The 15,917-nt window shown below is 41.7% G+C and overlaps 1 protein-coding gene and 1 long non-coding RNA gene across 3 annotated transcripts in view; both read left to right on the top strand.

Annotated features, from left to right (window-relative positions):
* Nucleotides 1-4,977: 4,977 nt before the first annotated feature.
* Nucleotides 4,978-13,636, top strand: LOC119336812 (L-arabinokinase-like). Its single transcript, XM_037608893.1, has 28 exons — nt 4,978-5,155; nt 5,287-5,463; nt 5,577-5,660; nt 5,771-5,847; nt 6,225-6,291; nt 6,501-6,558; nt 6,641-6,708; nt 6,790-6,852; nt 7,235-7,288; nt 7,373-7,475; nt 7,565-7,674; nt 7,772-7,891; nt 8,382-8,438; nt 8,771-8,934; nt 9,021-9,180; nt 9,850-9,933; nt 10,392-10,514; nt 10,713-10,843; nt 10,922-11,003; nt 11,211-11,298; nt 11,404-11,447; nt 11,521-11,616; nt 11,716-11,792; nt 11,889-12,089; nt 12,180-12,345; nt 12,579-12,650; nt 12,823-13,026; nt 13,237-13,636. Exons 1-28 carry the CDS (start codon nt 5,030-5,032, stop codon nt 13,354-13,356), a joined length of 2,976 nt encoding a protein of 991 aa, XP_037464790.1. The 5' UTR covers nt 4,978-5,029; the 3' UTR covers nt 13,357-13,636.
* Nucleotides 13,637-13,984: 348 nt separating this feature from the next.
* Nucleotides 13,985-15,917, top strand: part of LOC119336813 — a 5,090-nt gene continuing 3,157 nt past the window's right edge. The window contains exons 1-3 of one of the 2 annotated variants that reach the window (XR_005162843.1): nt 13,985-14,450; nt 14,538-14,626; nt 15,661-15,829. This is a non-coding gene — a long non-coding RNA (uncharacterized LOC119336813). The remainder of the gene's footprint in view (nt 14,451-14,537; nt 14,627-15,660; nt 15,830-15,917) is intronic. The other variant, XR_005162844.1, reaches the window with a different exon arrangement.

Below are 15,917 nucleotides of genomic sequence, written 5' to 3'. Positions count from 1 at the left end.
CTAGGAAACATAACCATCTTTGATAAACGAGCTAGTCAAGTATAGGCATACTAGTGACACTATGTTTGTCTATGTATTCACACATGTATTATGTTTCCGGTTAATACAATTCTAGCATGAATAATAAACATTTACCATGATATAAGGAAATAAATAATAACTTTATTATTGCCTCTAGGGCATATTTCCTTCAGCACACCCACTTAGTTTCTTTTTGAGCTTTCATACATTTATAGCTCTAGTGCATCCGTTGCATGGCAATCCCTACTCGTCACATTGATATCTATAGATGGGCCTCTCCATAGCCCGTTGATATGCCTAGTTGATGTGAGACTATCTTCTCCTTTTTGTCTTCTCCACAACCACCATTCTATTCCACCTATAGTGCTATGTCCATGGCTCACTCTTATGTATTGCGTGAAAGTTGAAAAAGTTTGAGAATACTAAAGTATGAAACAATTTCTTGGTTGAAACCGAGGTTGTGCATGATTTAAATATTTGTGTGATGAAGATAGAGCATAGCCAGACTATATGATTTTGTAGGGATATCTTTCTTTGACCATGTTATTTTGAGAAGACATGATTGCTTTGTTAGTATGCTTGAAGTATTATTATTTTTATGTCAATATTAAACTTTTGTTTTGAATCTTTTGGATCTGAACATTCATGCCACAATAAAGAAAATTACATGGATAAATATGTTAGGTAGCATTCCACAACAAAAACTCTGTTTTTATCATTTACCTACTCGAGGACGAGCAGGAATTAAGCTTGGGGATGCTTGATACGTCTCCGACGTATCTATAATTTTTTTATTGTTCCATGCTATTATATTATCTATTTTGGATGTTTAATAGGTATTTATATGTTATTTTATATTATTTTTGGGACTAACCTATTAATCGAGGGCCCAGTGCCAGTTTCTATTTTTTTTGCCTATTTTAGAGTTTGGCAGAAAAGGAATACCAAATGGAGTCCAAACAGAATGAAACCTTCGCGATGATCTTTCTTGGACTAAAAGGAAACCAGAAGAGTTGGAGATGAAGTCGGAGACACCACGAGGCGGCCACGAGGCAGGAGGGCGCGCCCCTACCTCGTGGGCCCCTCATAGCTCCCCTGACCTAGTTCCTTCGCCTATATATACTCTTATACCCTGAAAACATCCAAGAGAGCCATGAAACCACTTTTCCACCACCGCAACCTTCTGTACCCGTGAGATCCCATCTAGGGACCTTTTCTGGCGTCCTGCCAGAGGGGGATTCGATCATGGAGGGCTTCTACATCAACACCATTACCTCTTTGATGAAGCATGAGTAGTTCACCACAAACCTACGGGTCCATAGTTATTAGCTAGATGGCTTCTTCTCTCTCTTTGATTCTCAATACCATGTTCTCCTCGATGTTCTTGGAGATCTATTCGATGTAATATTCTTTTGCGATGTGTTTGCCGAGATCAGATGAATTGTGGATTTATGATCAGATTATCTATGAATGTTATTTGGTTCTTCTCCGAATTCTTATATGCATGATTTGATATCTTTGCAAGTCTCTTCGAATTATCGGTTTAGTTTTTCCTACTAGATTGATCTTTCTTGCAATGGGATAAGTGCTTAGCTTTGTGTTCAATCTTGCGGTGTCCTTTCCCAGTGATAGTAGGGGCAGCAAGGCACGTATTGTATTGTTGCCATCGAGGATAAAAATATGGGGTTTTCATCATATTGCTTGAGTTAATTCCTCTATATCATGTCATCTTACTTAATGTGTTACTCCGTTCTTTATGAACTTAGTACTCTAGATGCATGCTGGATAGCGGTCGATGTGTAGAGTAATAGTAGTAGATGCAGGATCGTTTCGGTCTACTTGACATAGACGTGATGCCTATGGTCATGATCATTGCCTAAGATATCATCATAACTTTGCGCTCTTCTATCAATTACTCGACAGTAATTTGTTCACCCACCGTAATATTTGCTATCTTGAGAGAAGCCACTAGTGAAACCTATGGCCCCCGGGTCTCTTTTCCATTATATTGAATCTCTTTTACATCTTACTAGTTTCCGATCTACTATTTTGCAATCTTTTACTTTCCGATCTATAAACCGAAAATACCAAAAATATTTACATTACTGTTTATCCATCTCTATCAGATCTCACTTTTGCAAGTGACCATGAAGGGATTGACAACCCCTTTATCGTGTTGGATGCAAGTTGTTGATTGTTTGTGCAGGTATCCGGTGACTTGTGCGTTGTCTCCTACTGGATTGATACCTTGGTTCTCAAAACTGAGGGAAATACTTACGCTACTTTGCTGCATCACCCTTTCCTCTTCAAGGGAAAACCAACGCAAGCTCAAGAGATAGCAGTGCTACTATTGCCTTCTTCCATGACTAGCACTGGAGCTATGTGTTAATCTGAAGGGGTCATTGCCACACGGTCTGAACCAATTTTAGAAGTTCTTTTATTAGAGGGCTTAAACATGATTTTTTTTTATTTGACCTCTAAACACTAATATTCTATCTTTGCCCCACAACAGATTTTGTCTAGCTCTGCCACTGCCGGAGATGGTCGTTGACATGCCATGTATGTCGTTCTACTCCAAACACGTTGGGTGTGCGGGGCACCACGAGCATACAATGGCCGTCGGCGATGATTTCAGTCAACCAAGCTCGGGGGCGATCGGGAGAAGAGGGGAGCGGCACAGACTGGCGTACATTGGTTCTTGGACAACACTGACTAAGGGTAGCTTTCTTCTCTATCTTGAGCTGAGTGATCCACCATGTAGTGGTTGTTATATGTGGACTGGAGGGGAGAGAGACGTTGACGAGACACGGTAGGACGTTTTTGCACACTTTGTGTCCAATAAAACCACAATCTGTTAAGACAACTGACACATGAGTTTTCTGTGTGCTCCTTCATGACAGAGTGAATTCTAGAAACCGAGGAATTTTTTTGGTCTAGCCTCATATAATTGTGCCACAACTGATTGTCAAAGTGAAGAAACTCTTCACCTTCTTTTTTGGAGTTGCCCTTTGCTCAGAGATGCTGGGAGTATATCTGCTTAGGAGGGTCAATCTATGTGTGATTGAAGCTTTCCAATATTTGAAGATGAAACTAAGGGTGCCATTCTTCATGGAGATTATTATTCTAGCTGCTTGTGCTATCTGGATCACAAGGAATAATAATATATTTAAGCACATTGAGCCAACTTTTCAGAGATGGAAAGATACTTATTTTCTTGAGATGAACCTATTGGGACATAGAACCAAAAGGAAATATGCCGCTGCTTTCAACCTTTGGCTGGACAACCAGTTGTAATTTTTTTTGTTTCTTATTTTCTTCCTTCTTTGGCTTACCTCAAGCCACTCTTTTTGTTTAGTTTCTTCTTTTAGTAAGATTTTGTAAGACTTTTTTTAGGCTTGGCTGCCTTGATTAATTAAAAATTGCAGTGGGGCTTTTGGCCCTACTGTTTATAGTAAAAAAAAAGCACCTACAACGATGAGATGGCACTTCAAAATGCATGTCATAGGTATGTACATGCTTAGCCGACAAGCCACACTTTTTTAAGGCCGCCGTGCATGAGCAAATTACACTTACGTTTTGGAGGGCATGACACTTGAGGAATGATTTTTGCCTCTATGAGTTTTATTCAAAGCTACTGGGACTCCTTCTCGTCATGTCTTACCAACATGAAGATGGAGATTACCAACAACGATAAGGAAAGGGTGGATGGCAAAAATTATACCAATAATGTGGATGAAGAGCATGATTGATTTGCTGCCAATATTTGACTAGCCAAATGTTGGCATTGCCAAATATTGGCAATACCAACACTTGCCAACTATTGGCAACTTTCTGTGAGATGGCAAGATGACTCGGTAACCAACCAAGTAGTAGCCAATATTTGGCACAATGCCAAATATTGGCATGCCTATTTTTGCCACCAAACCAATTATGCTCGAAAAATGTGCGACTTGGCAGCCCCCCGATCCAGATTTCCTTAACATCAATGTTGAGGCAAGTTTTTTGAAGGCCATTAGTGATGCCAGAATAGGAGTGGTTGCCATGAACCATACAGATGAAGTCATCATTTTCTTGGGACTACAATAGGGTTTGCAATAGTGTGGATGAAGCGGAACTGAGAGTGACACTTGTGGGGCTTTATATCGGTATTACCCTTCATAAACCTAGCATTTTGGAAATTGATTGCTCCTTTGTGGCGTCTTTTCTTGGAAATGATTATTCGGATAGGTCTCCCCTCGTTGATCTTAAGATTGAAGCGATGTGTATTTCCAAGATGATGATTAATCTCAAGATATCTCGGATCAACCGAAGGGCCAATAAGGTGACGCACGAGATTGCAAAGTTTAGTTTAGATAATAGGTCTGATGGTTGGCTTATAAATAGTGTTCCGCCATGCATGCCTAAAGTTGTAACAGATGATTGTATGAATGCTTTTAATTAATTAATAAATGGAGGGGTTTCCAAAAAATTTAAAAAATAAATTAAATTCTTTATGAATAGTGATGCTTAACTCTTCACCATTATGTCCATATGTATCAATCGATGTAAAGGACGGGTTAACCGCCTTTTCAAATAATTAAATAAAATTATTTTCTTATTACAGATTGGATTTAAGCTTGAGCTTAATATTTACTCCCTCCGTCCGGAATTACTTGTCGCAAGAATGGATAAAGTTGGATGTATCTAAAACTAAAATATGTCTAGATACATTTATTTTTCCAACAAGTATTTCCGGACGGAGGGAGTACGTATTTATAGGACGTCACTTGCCTAACCGTATTTATTGCTCTTTTAATATTAATAATTGTCACTCATTTAATATAAAGTGATATTAAATCAGCGACAATTTATGTAGATTTGAGGGGTAGTTGTAGAATTTTGATTGAAGAGGTCGACAGGTCGTCGGTCGAGAGCGAAGTTGTGTGTAGTCGCGCTGTGGGGAGTGTGGACTCGGTCGCTCCGGTTAGTTACGCTTGAAGCAACAGCCGACGCGGCCCATCCCAGTCGGATGGATCCAGAGCTCCTTGCCAATTCACCGGCAATGTCGACTGCCGGAGGCGCGCTGGAGCGTCGCCTGGTCTTCGCCTTCTACCTCACCGGCCACGGCTTCGGCCACGCCACCCGCGCCATCGAGGTCCCGCCCCCTTCCCCTCCCTCCACTCTCCTCCTCAACCATTTCGGCCACCACGATCCCGACTCGTCCGTTTCACCGGAGAATTTGACTCTGTTTGTGCGCGTGGCCGGGGCGCGCCTGGCAATTCGCAGGTGGTGCGGCACCTGATCGCGGCGGGGCACGAGGTGCACGTGTCCACGGCGGTGCCGGAGTTCGTCTTCACCGCCGAGCTGCGCTCCCCCGGCCTCCACGTCCGCAAGGTCCTGCTCGACTGCGGCGCCGTCCAGTCCGACCCCCTCACCGTCGACCCCCTCGCGTCGCTCGAGAAGGTTCAGTCCGCACCCAATTTTCCTCACTCCCTACGCTACGCCACTGGCCTGCGTCTGCGCGGGCTGTGACTGATTCTCAATTTCTCATTGGGGATGTGATTGCGGAAATGCAGTACCATCAGACCGCCGTGGTGCCCCGCGAGTCGATCCTGAGAACGGAGGCGGAGTGGCTCCGCTCCGTCAAGGCAGACCTAGTGGTACTACTGCTGCTTCTTTGCTGTGCTATCATTCAGTCCATGTCAAAATTGATTCATCTCGGCCATGGCTGCAATGTATGAACTGTGAAGTGAATGCTGTTGTGGGATAGGTCTCGGATGTTGTTCCTGTGGTGTGCAGGGCGGCCGCAGATGCCGGTATCCGCTCGGTGTGCATTGGGAATTTTAGGTGAGCTTTTGTTTCCCCTCTCTGTTTCTGCTGCATTGCCTGAAACTATTACTCCCTCCGTCTCATAATATAAGAGCGTTTTAGTGTCAAAAACGCTCTTATATTATGGGACGGAGGGAGTATTATACTAGTACTATTTTCCTCTACCTTGCCTCTCATGCTAGACCTATCAGCATTTCTCACGAGTTAACCCTCTCTGTTTCTGCTGCAATCATCGGCCTTACACAATCATGTGGAGCTGTTTTTCTAGTCTCTGTTGGCGTGGCGGTGTTATCTGTCTGCATGTTGACTCTCTGAACAATCTCAGCTTGCACTTGCATTAGGAATAACAAATGTCTCAAAAGTTGGTATTTTATTTCGCCACGCACAATTTGCAGTTGGGACTCCATATATGCAGAATACATCATGGCAGCTGGGTATCATCACCGATCTATTGTTTGGCAGGTCCCTTTCACTATTTCCCACATCATTGTATTACCTTATTTGTATCTTTCAAAGTGTTCAAAATTCCGAATTTTGACCTTCAGATTATAATTCTTGATTCTATGTTGTACGTTCCAACTCTCTGCTGCTGTCTTTAACACTGTCCGTTTTTGCATATGCTCATTGGCACTTTTACTTGCTCAATGTGACTATCTCATCAACATTTACAGATAGCAGAGGATTATTCCAATTGCGAGACCTTACTTCGACTACCTGGATATTGTCCTAGTACGTGCAATTGCACTTTTTTTCTTGTAAACGTCTATGCCTGACTTCTGAATATTCATCAGAACTGAACATTTCATTCTAGTGCCGGCTTTCTGTGATGTCACTGATGTGCCTCTGGTGGTAAGAGGTTTGCGCAAATCCAGATCTGAGGTTGGTGTCCTTCTGCTGGAGAACGATATGCCACAGGCTTGAGCACCAGTCTGTTCTCTAATTTTTATTTTGATCTATTAGGTGAGGAAGGACCTTGGAATAGCGGAGAGCACTAAGGTGGTCATTTTTAATTTTGGTGGACAGGTGAGTTTAAGAGACATGTTTCACTACTCTCTGCTGTAAAGGTTAACACATGCACACCCTCAGAGACAAAATTTAGAAGTGCTCGGGGTATTCAATAAAAAATAGGCTAACCGATCAGTTTGACGTACTGTGCAATTATTTGAAACTGTAATGCCATTACGCATTAATACACAAACATCATTTTGAACCAATTTTCCTGCAACAGTAAAATCCTTAAAATACACTATACACTGATGTTCACAAGAAAAAAATGCATGTGTGAACATTGTTCCTCATATAATCACATACCATGCTTTGTTGAAAGCCGGTTATCTTCTGTATTGAATGGTCCTACGCTTACATACTCACATATCAAATGAAATCAATGTGCTATTATCCCCAGCCAGCAGGATGGAAACTGAAGCAAGAATGGCTGCCTGATGGCTGGATCTGTTTGGTATGTTTCTTTCTGCAATGGAGTTCTATTCCTGCAACAACTGTGCCTCTTGCTGATCTTAACTCGGTAAGCTCTTCATAAAAGGTCTGTGGTGCATCTGATTCTCAAGAGGTTCCTCCAAACTTCATTAAGCTTGAGAAAGATACTTACACACCAGATGTTATGGCTGCATCTGACTGCATGCTAGGTAAAATAAAGCATTACATATTCACTGTTGACTGCTAGGTATTATTTAAAAAGGAACTCTTCGAAGATACTCACTCCAATTTCATATAGGAAAAATTGGGTATGGAACGGCAAGTGAAGCTTTAGCATACAAACTACCATTTGTGTTCGTCCGCAGAGATTATTTTAACGAGGAGCCATTTCTGCGGAACTTGCTTGAGGTTGAACATTCTTACCATCACAATATTCTTGGGGTAAGTTAGTATAGCTGTGCTGAAAATGCCTTAATTTGACGTCCTCTCTCCCACTTTGTTTCAGCACCACCAAAGCAGCATTGAGATGATTAGAAGGGATTTCCTTGCTGGGCACTGGAAACCATATCTACTCCGTGCTCTCACACTTCAACCTTCCTATGATGGCCCAACAAATGGTGGCCAAGTAATTTCCCTGCATGCTCTCCAATAGGGATCTTATAATTTTTTTGCATAACTGCATCCTAGCTTGTCAGGACTTAAAACTATTTATGCTGCCAGTTGAATTTGGAGACCACAGGGGCATTTGGCTAGTGTAATCATCTAAAATTTCACAACACACATGTCATGGTTTCGAATCCTCAAAATTGTACTAGAAATCCACAAAAAATAACCCATCCGGCCTGTGGTTGATGAGAATTGAACTCTTACCGTCAGCCAGAGAGATAACGAGCCACTCCATTGGGCTATGTCACGTTGCAGCTTGCAGTCAATTGCATTAGAACCTTTGAAGATTAACAGTTAGCTGCAGTACATCATTATGATACTACCAGCATAGTCCTCATGTGTGTTCAAAAAGATAGATTATTAGTTCACTAAATCAACTATATCATAAAGAAGGCTTCAGTTATTGAAAATTCATAATATTTGTAATGAGCTAATACTTGTCCATGCAGGTGGCTGCTCGGATCCTTCAGGACATTGCTGTTGGAAAGAAGTGTGCTTCTGACAAAGTGAGTCGACTGTTGACTGATCAGTGAGATTCACACTATATTAATATGTGATTATGATAGAGATATTTCCATGCCCTCTGTTCCACTCACTACATGCAACTGCATGTCTGCATCTGTCTTCATCCCAAATTCTCTAGTTTCTGTGCTTCATATGGAAAACATTTTTCCCTGTGAAGGTGGAAACCTATGCTGTGCTGCAAGTAAACTCATCACATATCGAGCACATATTTTCTGTTTTATTTTATTTTATAGACGAGATTAGAGTTGTAAGCAACATTTCAGAAACCCTGTTTTAGTGTTAGCCGATCAACCTATTTTATGTGCATTTACAGTTTAACGGAGCAAGACGATTGCAAGATGCAATAGTGTTAGGATATCAACTACAAAGGACTCCTGGGAAAGATGTAGGAATTCCTGACTGGTATTCTCTTAATGGCACAGAAATTGGTGCCCATCCAATCATAGAAAATACTGAAAAGGTCAAAACAGCAGAATTGTGAGTTTATCCTTGCGTTTCTCATATGTTTGTAGTTTTCCAATGATAAATTTCTTTCACTGACGTACCAAATTTGGTTCTGGTAGATGCTGTGAAGACTTTGAGATACTCCATGGGGACTTGCAAGGACTAACAGATACCATGGCCTTTTTGAAGAGCTTATCTGGACTTACTGAAAATGAATTGAAGAATTCTGAGGTGCAATCCCCAGAAAGAACTGCTGCATCTGTGCTCTTTGACTGGGAGGTACTAATCTTTCAGTCCTTTGTGTTAATTTTAGTGAGCTCTACCACCGTATGAACCACATGTTGCTTCTGCTGACCTTGTACATTCAGATAACATCTTTCTGGATTTCAGAGATAAACCAACTTTTGCCTATGCTATGAAATTCACTGTTGAAATTTGCTAATTTATTATCTTCACATGCTATTTTGGTCCAACCAGTGTAACCCATAGCTCATTCCTATTTAGTTTGCACAGACCATGTAGAGCTAACTTTCCATGCCAGATTCAAGTTTTGCCATAAAGTACAACTCGACGTCAATTGTAAGATAGATACTTTGCGTATATTATTCCGGTTCCAGATTGACACATTGTTGACCACAAAGTCTACCATGTTAACTAGCAATTTTGTGGTGCAATATATGTTCAAACAGGTAACCGTTGCTCTTTGTTTTGCCAATAATCATATTTCTTTGATTGATCTTTCTTTTTCCCTAATTTTTCTGTGTTCACTGGTATTCTATCCACGCATATATATATGTCAAGCTTTTATAGGAGGAGACTTGACATGTAACAGTCTTACTAGCTTGGTCGTATGTTATGTTAGGTTGACACCTGAAGCTAGTCATTCGAAATGCCCAACAAATGATTGGTTTTTTATAATTATTTTTCTCTTAATTGGTTCTTTTTCAGAAGGAAATATATGTAGCAAGAGCGCCTGGGCGGTTAGATGTCATGGGTGGCATTGCAGACTATTCAGGAAGTCTTGTTTTGCAGGTATGCTCAATTACAGGTGAAAAATGACAGTTATGTCTCTGATTCAACGTCAGATAATATCATGGTACTCCCTCTGTAAAGAAATATAAGAGCATTTAGATCACTAATGATCTAAACACTCTTATATTTCTTTACAGAGGGAGTACTTAACTCTTACAAATATTCTAGCCCCCTGACTACCATTAACATCTGTTGCGCCTGAAACAAGCAAAGTTTTCCTCTAGAGTAATAAAATGATTTCTTCCCAGATTCTGCATCTTTAAGTTCTATATGCTGTGCAAAAACCTAGAATTCCATCGTTTTTCATATATGCTATATTTTCAGTAAACCGTTGACTTGTCATGAACTTTCTTCAGTATCACAGATAATTAGATAGAATTATGGAAATAAATGCAGTATTATTCTTCTCGGGTCATATTTTAGTTAGTTGTGATGGAAAATTTTGATGCCATTAGTAGATGCCTCTTCGGGAAGCCTGCCATGTTGCTATTCAGAGAAACCATCCCAGCAAGCAGAAGCTATGGAAGCATGTACAAGCAAGACAGCTTGAGAGCACAGGGGTGGTACCTGTGGTACAAATTGTATGTTCTACTCAACTGTTCAATTTTTGTTGTTGTTATTAATTCTCAAGATTCGCTGCCACTATTTTCTTTAGTTATCTGTGGAACATAAGTATACCTTATATTGTTTGTATGATAAAAATGCCCAATTTGTATTTTTGTAACTCCGATAGAACTGGTGAATGTGCAGTATCTTATGTAAAGATCATTATCTTGCAGGTTTCATTTGGTTCTGAGTTGAGTAACCGTGCACCAACTTTTGATATGGACCTGTCAGATTTTATGGATGGTGACAAGCCGATATCGTATGAAAAAGCCAGAGAATTTTTCTGCCAGGACCCATCACAAAAGTAAGTATCTTAATTTTTCTACAGAAATTCTGAATGATCAATTATATTCACATATTTCCTAATTATATTCGATCTCAGATGGGCTGCTTATGTCTCCGGAACAATTTTAATCTTGATGACTGAGCTAGGCGTGCAGTTCACTGACAGCATGAGCATTCTGGTAAGCACATAAGCTTGTCCTTGTCCTGCATTAATGTGCATGTTAACTTTCGTTGTCAACAAAAATGATTTTGAACACTCTATTTAGGGGACTGTGAAATCACAACGTATACTAGTTGATCGTTTTCTTCTCTTGGACAGATGGTGAGGATCATGTTATGTGTTTTACAGAATCAGTTCTTATTTAGTTTCTGTCCCGAAACTGTAGGTTTCTTCTGCTGTGCCAGAAGGCAAAGGTGTTTCTTCTTCTGCATCGGTGGAGGTTGCCACAATGTCTGCTATTGCAGCTGCCTATGGTTTGTTGATCGCTCATAGCTACCTTTACCATAATCCTGCCATCTATTTGACTAACCTTGTTAGAATCTCCTAAATTGCTTTCTATTTTATTTTGTTGCCTGCAGGTTTAAACATTACTCCAAGGGATCTTGCTTTGCTTTGTCAAAAGGTATGAGCTTAACAAAAGTCTGGTTGTAAAAATAGAATCCGGCAAGTACCATTATAGTTCTATGATTTTTCAGGTTGAGAATCATGTTGTTGGAGCTCCATGTGGGGTCATGGACCAAATGGCATCTGCCTGTGGAGAAGCTAACAAACTCCTTGCAATGGTCTGCCAGGTTAGTAGTCTTTATTAAATTCCACAAGTTGGTTGATTTATCTTAACTCCATTCGAAACCATGTTACTTCTGTATTGTTCAATCACAGTTTCGGTGCAGCCTGCAGAAGTGAAGGAATTGGTTATGATTCCATCTCATATGCGATTTTGGGGTCTAGACTCTGGCATACGACATAGGTAGTTTTTTTTTTCCCTCATTGAGCTTTGACAGAACTTTTGTGGTTGGGCGAATTGCATCTGATTGCAGTATTCTGTCATGTCTTGAGATAACAGCGTCGGTGGGGGAGATTATGGATCTGTAAGAGTAGGCACTTATATGGGACGAAAGATGATCAAGTGTGCAGCATCCAACTTAGTATCGGTGTCCTCAACTTCAGATGCCCCTGTTCAGACTGATGATTATAAAGAAAAGGGAAGGGATGTAGTGAAGTCTGAAGCTTCCATGGAGTATTTGTGCAACCTGCCACCTCACAGGTCACACTTTCTTTACTTGGTTCGCAAAAACATGAATCGTTCTGGACATTGCATGTACAGTAATTTCTTATAAAAAGATCTGAATTGCAGATATGAAGCTGCTTATTCAAAAGATATTCCGGAGATCATTACCGGAGATGCATTTTTAGAGAAATACGGAGACCACGATGACATGGTAACTGTAATTGATCCAAAAAGATCTTACAGTGTGAAGGCGCCTACTAGACATCCCATATACGAAAACTTCAGAGTCGAGGTTCGATATTTTCACCAGATTGTTTTTTTTTTTCTGCACTATGTTTGGAAATTTCATTGTTTTCCCAGCATGCTGCCGTGCAATGGTTGCATTTTTTCCGAAAGAGAAGAACTAAAATTTCTCTCTCCAAGCAATGATCATTCATTTGATTTCTCTTTACTGAAACTAAGCAGGAAAAACAAAATAATTTTGTTTATTTTACTGTTGACATTCTTCTATTTTCTGGCATACAGACCTTCAAAGCATTATTAACAGCAGCTAATACAGATGAGCAATTAGCAGCTCTTGGAGAACTTATGTACCAGGTGAATTTGAATCTCTTAACCACTTGTTTGTAATGATGTACAGTACTATGTATCATCCACAAAAATGATGATTCCATTTCATATTTTTGTTTCACTGGACTTTAGGATTAACCCTTCACTGTGTTCCATAGTGCTGACATTATTTTCACATCCCGTTGTTGACACTTGGCAGTGCCACTACAGCTACAATGCATGCGGTCTTGGTTCCGATGGCACAGATAGGCTGGTTAATCTAGTGCAAGAAATGCAGCACAGAAAGACGCCGGAAAATGGAGGTCCTAATCTGTACGGTGCGAAGATTACGGGTGGAGGGTCTGGTGGTTCCGTTTGTGTTATTGGGAAGAACTGCCTCCAAAGCGCTGAAGAGATCGCCGAGGTAATTAAGTTCATATACTAGTATGTTGATGGCTTCACCATGTTGCGAGCTACGGTTAATTTAGTAGCTTCCCCCAAATGTTTACTCCCTTGTGTCGCACTTCGGCAGTACCGGTTCTGTTTCGGAATGCATCGTGCAGTCCATTGGGCTGTAGTTGTTTTTTTACTTTGTGTGGGTGGGACTGTAACTTTGTCCTTCGACATTTTTCAGATTCAGCAAAGTTACAAGGCGGCCACGGGATACCTACCGATCATCTTCGACGGGTCGTCTCCAGGCGCCGGCAAGTTTGGTTACCTGAAGATCCGCCGGCGGTTGACAATCACGGAATGAAGTGGTCGGGCTTTCCAATCCATTGTGCCCAGTGAACTCAGGTTTGTTGAGAGGTCAGGCTGCTGAATTGGTTGAACACAGGACATGGGAAGCAGCAATTCATTGTGTATGTCGGACTGCAGCGTGAATAATAAGCTCTTTCTGGAGCACGTTTTCTGCAGCACAGTTCGTTGCGCTGCCATGACATTTGTGCTTCAGCCGCGAATGCCAGGAACACATATATAGCACAAGATAAGAATCAAACAGTTTTTAAAGATGAAAGTTAACTTGGTTTATGATTCACCGCTACCAAATACTCGTAGGTTAAATCTTCACTGGGGACAGGAACAAAAGCGGGTTTTTTTTCCCTAAAGTTTTTTATAAGGCGTAACAGGGCAGAGTGAATAAGCTCAGTATCACGGAGTTTTTTTTTCCTTAGTTTAAACGGGACAATGCCGGTGTCGGCAACCACATGATGGTGAATAGTTAAAGCAAACCTAAAAGCTAAAAAGTGCAGCTGTGCTCATTAGTCTTACCGAGCACACATGCTTCTGTGCCGTTCGATCGAAATCGCGGCCTCCAGGTGCTGGGTGGTCGGGCCGACACAAACGAAGCCATTTTGCCCGTGCGGCTGTGCGCCCGTTCCCCAGTCCTCTCAAACTCACCTTCTCCCTCTCCCTGTGCACACTTTCCTCCATGCCCGACGAGATCTGCTGCGCTCGCCTCCATTGCCCTGGCCCTCGCGCTCGCCGGCCTCCATCGAGCCAAATCCTGCGCTAGAGCCCCTCCTTCCTCAACCTTCTTCTCCACCGATGTACCCCCACACCCCGATCAGCAACGAAGCACCCCGCATGAGCGGACGCGTTCCCCTGCCCCAGATCGGCGGCGAAGCGACCCCGCGCTCTGCTTCTCCCTACCCGGCGTCGTCCTACACCCCGCCGCGTCGATCCCTCGCCGGATAGATGCATCCCGTGGCTGGGACCTTTGCTTCCTGTTTGACCCAGTCCCTTCTCATCCAACAACAACAACAAAAGGAGGAAGCGGCTGCTCCGGCCACCCCCTGCAGATTCCAACCAGCGACGGCCCCTTCTGCTCACGCGCCCCTTGGAGATCCCGTACAGTTCAATTCCCTGGCTGCACAATATAGAGAGGATTCTCTTGAAGCCTTGCCTCAAATTCTTCGTCCACAACCATGCCTGCAGGGATCATGTGGACGTCGACGAGAAGCACGGAGCAGTGGATGCGGTGCAGTACCTCACTGTAGATTTTCCTCCCGCTCTTCGTCCACAGGGTGAGCCGTTCTGAACCAATTTTTGGATTTGCCAAAGTGCGTGTGTTGAGTTACACAAAGATGTGGTGCGTTGCTAGAGTTTGCAGTATGAGTAATTGCCAGATCCTTTCCCACAGAACATGCCTTTTTTGGTCGTACAAAACTTGCCTAACTATTTATCTGTAGTTGCCTCAAATGTTAGTCAATTTTGCCATCTCATTGAGGTGCTATATATCTGAAATAGCAAGTAACATACTGAAATGTTGTCTGCTTGGATGGTTAAACATTTCTGTTGAATCCATATCAGCCTAATGATTTTGTTAGTTGGTTGCATGATATCTCTGTCCACCTAGTTAAACATTACTATTGAATATGGTGTCCATATCAGCTAGACTGAAACTTGTACAGGAACACATTGGTTCAATAATAAAGAAAGGCCTACTTGGATGGTTTATACATTTACAAGTCCGTCGGTTCTAAACTTCTAATACTACAAGATATGTGTAGAAGTATAAGCACATTAGTGCGTGTTGAATAATGCCGCCAGAATCAAATTGATTTTTACAAAGGATTAGCACATATTATTATTGTTATGCTATTTTTAGTACACATTAAAGTAAACCCTCCTGCGGGAAAGCAACATTGCATCTGAATGAAAGATTCTCTGTCTTCCAGTGGTCGTTGATGCCACACACAAGATGTAGTTAACAACTGGATATTATTTTGATGTGTGCACTGACAGTTCCATCTGTTTGAACAATTCACTAGCTCTCCTTTCTTAGTTGGAGCTGAACCCAGTTCCCCTGTTGGCACTTTTGTTAGCCATTAGTACATCACTAAGCAAGGAAAAGTAAGAAGTTGTGGACTATACTTCAGACCGAGAAAGTCATGACTAAAAAAACATGTTTTCTTCTAGTCAATCTATAACCCTTTTGGACACCGAGTTATGTCCAAACACCATATCCTTCTAGTCAATGATATCTACACTAAATTGCCTAATAATGTCAGAAAGTTGCCTACAATATTTATTTTGGCATATGATTTATGACAACCAGCAAAGGAAGGGAGGAGAGAGGTGTCGGAGTACAGGTGACCAGCAAGCAAAGAAAAGGAAGAGCCAAAGGGGCAGCACTATTTGTACATTGCGGCCACCTAGTGGGGTGGAGCTAGATCCGGGAAAGCACTGTATCGAGAGTGGTCGAAGAACTGGGCTGCAAATCGCCGGTAAGTATCCCAAAATCAACACCCCTAAGCATGTGTTTTTCTACTCACATGTATAATTCTGCGTGATACAGGCAGAATAGGGAGGTTG

Source organism: Triticum dicoccoides, chromosome 7B (genome assembly GCF_002162155.2).
Source record: "Triticum dicoccoides isolate Atlit2015 ecotype Zavitan chromosome 7B, WEW_v2.0, whole genome shotgun sequence".
Lineage (NCBI taxonomy): Eukaryota > Viridiplantae > Streptophyta > Magnoliopsida > Poales > Poaceae > Triticum > Triticum dicoccoides.
The sequence above is the reverse complement of the archived record's forward strand: the minus strand, read 5'-3'. Positions and strand labels throughout refer to the sequence as shown.